This window comes from Corvus brachyrhynchos, unplaced genomic scaffold (genome assembly GCF_000691975.1).
Source record: "Corvus brachyrhynchos isolate BGI_N302 unplaced genomic scaffold, ASM69197v1 scaffold47, whole genome shotgun sequence".
NCBI lineage: Eukaryota > Metazoa > Chordata > Aves > Passeriformes > Corvidae > Corvus > Corvus brachyrhynchos.
The window spans coordinates 1,513,518-1,519,933 of record NW_008239292.1 but is presented as its reverse complement, the minus strand read 5'-3'; the positions used below and the strand labels follow the sequence as shown (position 1 = coordinate 1,519,933).

Genomic DNA, 6,416 nt, shown 5'->3' with positions numbered 1-6,416 from the left:
ACCCCCAGGAGCACCCCAACCTCTGAAAGGGGATCGGGAACCCCTCTGAGCACCCCGAACCCTACAAGAGAACCGGGGACCCCAAACCCTCCGAGCACCCCGAGCTCCCCCAGCACCCCAGCTCTGTGAGGGGGCTGTGGGGACCCCCAGCCCCTCTGAGCACCCCGAGCTCTGCAGGGGGACGGGAACCCCGCTGTGCCCCCACTCCGGGGGTGTTGGGGTCCTTCGGGAGCCCCCGTTGGGTGACATCACACCCGGACCCCCCCCAAATGCTCCTCACTGACCACCCCGGGGTGCCCCATTTCCCTGGTGGGATTCATTTCCCTGATGGGATTCGTTTCCCTGGTGGGATTCGGGATGGTTCCCAAATTTCCCTGGTGGGATTCATTTCCCTGATGGGATTCGTTTCCCTGGTGGGATTCGGGATGGTTCCCAAATTTCCCTGGTGGGATTCATTTCCCTGATGGGATTCGTTTCCCTGGTGGGATTCGGGATGGTTCCCAAATTTCCCTGGTGGGATTCATTTCCCTGATGGGATTCGTTTCCCTGGTGGGATTCGGGATGGTTCCCAAATTTCCCTGGTGGGATTCATTTCCCTGATGGGATTCGTTTCCCTGGTGGGATTCGGGATGGTTCCCAAATTTCCCTGGTGGGATTCATTTCCCTGATGGGATTCGTTTCCCTGGTGGGATTCGGGATGGTTCCCAAATTTCCCTGGTGGGATTCATTTCCCTGATGGGATTCGTTTCCCTGGTGGGATTCGGGATGGTTCCCAAATTTCCCTGGTGGGATTCATTTCCCTGATGGGATTCGTTTCCCTGGTGGGATTCGGGATGGTTCCCAAATTTCCCTGGTGGGATTCATTTCCCTGATGGGATTCGTTTCCCTGGTGGGATTCGGGATGGTTCCCAAATTTCCCTGGTGGGATTCATTTCCCTGATGGGATTCGTTTCCCTGGTGGGATTCGGGATGGTTCCCAAATTTCCCTGGTGGGATTCATTTCCCTGATGGGATTCGTTTCCCTGGTGGGATTCGGGATGGTTCCCAAATTTCCCTGGTGGGATTCATTTCCCTGATGGGATTCGTTTCCCTGGTGGGATTCGGGATGGTTCCCAAATTTCCCTGGTGGGATTCATTTCCCTGATGGGATTCGTTTCCCTGGTGGGATTCGGGATGGTTCCCAAATTTCCCTGGTGGGATTCATTTCCCTGATGGGATTCGTTTCCCTGGTGGGATTCGGGATGGTTCCCAAATTTCCCTGGTGGGATTCATTTCCCTGATGGGATTCGTTTCCCTGGTGGGATTCGGGATGGTTCCCAAATTTCCCTGGTGGGATTCATTTCCCTGATGGGATTCGTTTCCCTGGTGGGATTCGGGATGGTTCCCAAATTTCCCTGGTGGGATTCATTTCCCTGATGGGATTCGTTTCCCTGGTGGGATTCGGGATGGTTCCCAAATTTCCCTGGTGGGATTCATTTCCCTGATGGGATTCGTTTCCCTGGTGGGATTCGGGATGGTTCCCAAATTTCCCTGGTGGGATTCGTTTCTCTGGTGGGATTTGGGATGGTTCCCAAATTTCCCTGGTGGGATTCGTTTCTCTGGTGGGATTTGGGATGGTTCCCAAATTTCCCTGGTGGGATTCATTTCCCTGGTGGGATTTGGGATGGTTCCCAAATTTCCCTGGTGGGATTCATTTCCCTGGTGGGATTCATTTCCCTGGCGGGCTTTGGGCAGCGGCCGGACCCATCCCGGGTTTTGGGGTGCACCAAGGGGACAAACACGCGGCCTTCTCCCCGATTCCTGAGCGTGTCCAGCCCCAGCAGGACGCTGTGATGCTGCTGGAAGTTTCCCTCCTCGAGGGTTCCCCAAGATCCACTTTGATTCCCACTCTTTCATCCCAGAGGCTGCTCCTTCCCGTGCTCCCAGCTCCCTGGATTTCAGCTGCTTTTCCTCTTTATCCCCCAAAACACCGGGAATTTAAAAAAAAAAAAACAAACCCCAACAAACCCCAAAGTGGGTTCTGGCGAGCCCCGGAGCGGGTTTGAACCCAATCCCTCCGTAAATCCCGGCCGGGAATATCCCGAGGCTTTGCCGATTTCCTGCTGTTCATATGGAAATCCGCGGGTGCTTGAGCCCCTTTAGGCTTGGAATGTTCGTTTTCCCTGGAAAAACAAATGGAGCTGCTCCTCTTGGGGGGAGATTTTGTTAATCCCGAGGGGTTTGGGGGTTTTTTTGGGGGGGAGTTTTCCATGGATTTTAGGGCGCTCTGCTTCACCCGAGCTCCCACCACGGGTGGGAAACGCACGGAGGGATCACCCCGGGCTTCCCTTGGTCAAATCCCCATTTATTTTTCCGGGATAATGGGATTTTTCCCGGGATCTGCCTCCTCCCTGGCGGGCTCAGCCCTGCTCCGATTCGCAGCCGGGGCTGTTAATCCTCAGCTCTAACTCCCACGGAAGCAGCCGCACAAAATCCCGGGAAGAACATTCCCGTTTATCCCGGGCCAGCCCTGGGCACATCCCAAGGGAATGGGTGCCCTTTTCCAAGGCACTCACGACTCCCACCTGCCTCTTCCCAAGGATTTGGAGCTGGAGCTGTTCCCACTTTGTGACTTTTCCCGGTTTTTCCACCTCTCAGTGGCTCAGTTTGAGGAAAAACTCCCCATATCCCGTTATCCCGGGATATCCAAGAGGTCTCACCTGGGGTTTTGCGGGAGATTTGGCTGCTCCTCCATCTCCTGGAGGAATTCTCTCCCGGTTTAAAGGTCCTGGCAGCTTCAAAACGAAGGAAATTCCTCGTTTTCCCCTTTTTCCCCCACATCCTGGCTGCTCCCAGGAAGGGCCTTTGAGGTCGGGGCTGTCCCTGTCACCCTCAGCCAGCCCGTGCTTATCCAGGGAAATCTGATGGAGTGGCCAGGGAAACTTGCCAAAGGAAATTTGTCTCCAAATCCAGAAGAAAACACGGAGCAAATCGTGAGGATTTAGGAGTCTTTTTTTTTTTTTTGTCCTCCCCTGGCTTAAACCCTTAAAAAGAAACTGTTCAAAGCCACGAATCTTGCCCTGAATTCCTTTTAATTCCCAAAGTTGGAAAAACAGGCAGCAGGGCTTGGAATGGGAAGATTTTGGGCTGGGAATGGGAAAGTTTCAGGCTGGGAATGGGAAGATTTTGGGGCTGGAATGGGAAGGTTTCAGGCTGGGAATGGGAAGGTTTCAGGCTGGAATGGGAAGATTTCAGGCCGGGAAGATTTTGGGCTAGAAACAGGAAGGTTTCAGGATGGTAATGGGAAGATTTCAGGCTGGAATGGGAAGATTTTGGGCTGGAAATGGGAAGGTTTCAGGCTGGGAATGGGAAGATTTAAGGCTGGGAATGGGAAGATTTTGGGCTGGAACTGGGAAGATTTCAGGCTGGAAACAGGAAGGTTTCAGGCTGGGAATGGGAAAGTTTCAGGCTGGGAAGATTTTGGGCTGGGAATGGGAAGATTTTGGGCTAGAAACAGAAAGGTTTCAGGCTGGAATGGGAAAGTTTCAGGCTGGGAAGATTTCAGGCTGGAATGGGAAGATTTTGGGCTGGAAACAGGAAGGTTTCAGGCTGGAAAGATTTCAGGCTGGAATGGGAAGATTTTGGGCTGGAAACAGGAAGGTTTCAGGCTGGAAAGATTTCAGGCTGGAATGGGAAGATTTAAGGCTGGGAATGGGAAGGTTTCAGACTGGGAAGGTTTCAGGCTGGGAATGGGAAGATTTCGGGCTGGAAACAGGAAGATTTCAGCTCGCCGGGCGCACCCGCTTCGAAGCTGGGGGGGCTCTGTCAGTTTTGGGGGGCTGCTCCTTCAAGCCAGGGCTGTGCTGGGCTGCAGGAAAACGAGGGAGATCCGGGAGCACTCGCTGGGATTTCCCTCTGGGAAGCAAACGAAGGCCAAAGCCTGAGGAGAAGGGGACGCGCCGGGGGCGGTTCCGTCGCCCCTCTGAAGGTGTGGGTGAGGTGGGATGATTTCGGGAGATCCCAGGGGAATCCCTTGGGATCAGAGCCTCGGGCTGGGCTCCCTGAGGAGCTGCTGGGCTGATCCCTGCCCGCTCCCTGTCCCCCCCGCTCGAGGGACAGCATGGCAGGCCCCCCCCCCCGTCCGCCCCAGTGAATCCCTGCAGCCGGCCGCCTCCGCAGCCCAGGTGAGTCCAGCTCGTCCTCAGGAGTTTTCCCGGGATGCAGGAGGAGCCAGGACAGCAGGACAGGCCCTGGACCCACTCCGGGGGCTCATTCCCAGTCCTGATCCCGGTGTTTGTTGCTCCTCCCTGTGTTTTCCCTGAGGGTCTCTTGTGTACCTCGGGGTGGGTTTGGGATTCGAGCTGTCTGTGATGTTCCAGGGGGTGAATCCCAGGAGGTTTCCAGGATATCCACAGCCTCGTGGTGGTTTTAAGGACACAGGAATGGGGTTTAAAGGTTGTCACCATCCCGATGTCACCACTGCTAAAGGCAGTGGGGTGCTGGACGTGGGCAGGGATTTCATCAGAGGAAAATTTAGGAATTGGTTTGTTTGGGATGGGCTGCCCAGGGGGGTGGTGAGGTCACCTGGAGGCGTTTAAGGACAGGCTGGACGTGGCACCCAGTGACAAAGTGTCACCCAGGTTGGACTGGATGATCTCAAAGATCCTTTCCAACCACAGCGATCCTGCAATTCTGAGATCCCGTAAAGGCACACGCGGGTAATTAAGCAGCTCCCTTAATCAGAGGCATCTCATTAGCACGGGCTGGTTCCTGCGGGTGCTTGGCACTGATTTCCCTGTCTCCCCAGGACTCCCAGCCCTCTCCCCTGGCCCTGCTGGCAGCCACATGTAGCAAGATCGGTCCCCCCGCCGTGGAAGCCGCCGTGACACCGCCGGCCCCTCCGCAGCCCACCCCTCGCAAACTGGTGCCCATCAAACCCGCCCCGCTGCCCCTGGGCTCGGCCAAGAACAGCATCGGCATCCTGTCCTCCAAAGGGAACCTCTTCCAGATCCAGGGCTCCCAGGTGGGCACCTCCTACCCCGGCGGGCAGCTGGTTTTCGCCATCCAGAACCCGGCCGTGCTCAACAAAGGCTCGCGCTCCTCGTCCTCATCCTCGTCCTCCTCCAACATCCAGTACCAGGCGGTGCCACAGCTGCAGCCTGGCACGCCTCAGACCATCCAGGTGCAGCCCAACCAGATCCAGATCATCCCGGGCACCAACCAGGCCATCCTCACGCCTTCCTCTTCCTCGCACAAGCCCGTGCCCATCAAACCGGCCCCGGCGCAGAAAGCGGCGGCGGCGGCATCGGGCACGGGCGGCGGCGTGGTCAAACTGCCCGGGGCCAGCAACGTCACCTTGACCTTGCCCGTCAACAACCTGGTGAGCCCCGAGACGGGCGGCCAGGCCCAGCTCCTCACGGACAGCCCTTCCAAACCCAGCAAAAAGCCTCGGAAAAAGGCCATGTCCCCCACCCAGCCGGCCGCCGTGGCCGTGGCCGAGCAAGTGGAGACGGTGCTGATCGAGACCACGGCGGAGAACATCATCCAGGCTGGCAACAACCTGCTGATCGTGCAGAGCCCGGGCTCGGGGCAGCCGGCCGTGGTGCAGCAGGTGCAGGTGGTGCAGCCCAAGCAGGAGTCGCAGGTGGTGCAGATCCCGCAGCAGGCGCTGCGCGTGGTGCAGGCCGCCTCGGCCACGCTGCCCACCGTGCCCCAGAAATCCTCGCAGAACTTCCAGATCCAGGCGGCCGAGCCCACTCCCACCCAGGTATCGCCTGTTTGGGGTTTTGGTGGGGGGGGTCTGTCTCTGCTGGTTGCTCTGAGTGTTACTCCCAGGATTTAGGAGCTGGAAGGGTTTGTGAGGTGTTCCCGGCTTGGGGTCGGGTTTAGGCGTTGCTGGGTGGGTTCTCTGGTGGTTGGGAGCACTGACCGCTGGAGCTGTTCCCTCTGCAGGGATTTGGGAGCTCTCCCAGCCTGGCCATCCTGCTTTTATAGGACCTGGAGGGGCTCTGGTGTCCCTGAAACCTGCCCAGTGCCCAGGTGGGGTTGGGATGAGCCAGCCTGCTGGGGAGTTCCTGGGAAATGACGGGTGCTGGGAGAGGGGTTGGTGTCTTTGTGTTGCCTTGAGCAAAAGCCAGGCCCTTTCTCCTTTCTCCAGGAGGGCCACAAAGGTCCACATTCACTTCCCCGTGAGGGTGGGGAGGGGCTGGGATGGAATTCCCAGAGAAGCTGCGGCCCCCCCATCCCTGGAAGTGTCCAAGCCCAGGTTGGAGCCACCTGGGACAACAAAAAACGTCCCTGCAAGTTGAAATGAGCCCATCTTTAAGCTCCATCCCGACCCAAACCATCCCCGCAATTCCTGGGCTGTGCGGCTGAATCCCACCCCTCTTCCTCTCCTCCAGGTCTACTTCAAGACCCCCTCAGGCGAGCTGCAGACC

The 6,416-nt window shown here is 57.3% G+C and overlaps 2 protein-coding genes across 2 annotated transcripts in view; both read left to right on the top strand.

The window, feature by feature from the left end:
* Positions 1 to 310: 310 nt before the first annotated feature.
* Positions 311 to 3,048, top strand: LOC108448242. The gene is made up of 6 exons (XM_017740544.1): positions 311 to 445; positions 482 to 649; positions 686 to 853; positions 890 to 1,057; positions 1,094 to 1,261; positions 1,298 to 3,048. Exons 1-6 carry the CDS (start codon positions 396 to 398, stop codon positions 1,482 to 1,484), a joined length of 909 nt encoding a protein of 302 aa, XP_017596033.1. The 5' UTR covers positions 311 to 395; the 3' UTR covers positions 1,485 to 3,048.
* Positions 3,049 to 3,139: 91 nt separating this feature from the next.
* The window catches only part of SP2 (Sp2 transcription factor), a 23,607-nt gene continuing 20,330 nt past the window's right edge, over positions 3,140 to 6,416 (top strand). The window contains 3 exon segments of the mRNA XM_017740542.1: positions 3,140 to 4,163; positions 4,787 to 5,746; positions 6,381 to 6,416. The exon segment at positions 6,381 to 6,416 is cut by the window's right edge and continues 52 nt beyond it. Coding sequence (XP_017596031.1) covers positions 3,984 to 4,163; positions 4,787 to 5,746; positions 6,381 to 6,416 — 1,176 coding nt within the window. The 5' untranslated portion in view covers positions 3,140 to 3,983.

What these genes read in the sequence shown, in the direction of transcription:
- LOC108448242 (XM_017740544.1), top strand. Translation starts at nt 396, where the DNA reads ATGGGATTCGTTTCCCTGGTGGGATTCGGGATGGTTCCCAAATTTCCC. An exon ending in ATGGTTCCCAAATTTCCCTG is followed by an intron (nt 854 to 889) that starts GTGGGATTCATT and finishes TTCGTTTCCCTG; the next exon opens with GTGGGATTCGGGATGGTTCC. An exon ending in ATGGTTCCCAAATTTCCCTG is followed by an intron (nt 1,058 to 1,093) that starts GTGGGATTCATT and finishes TTCGTTTCCCTG; the next exon opens with GTGGGATTCGGGATGGTTCC.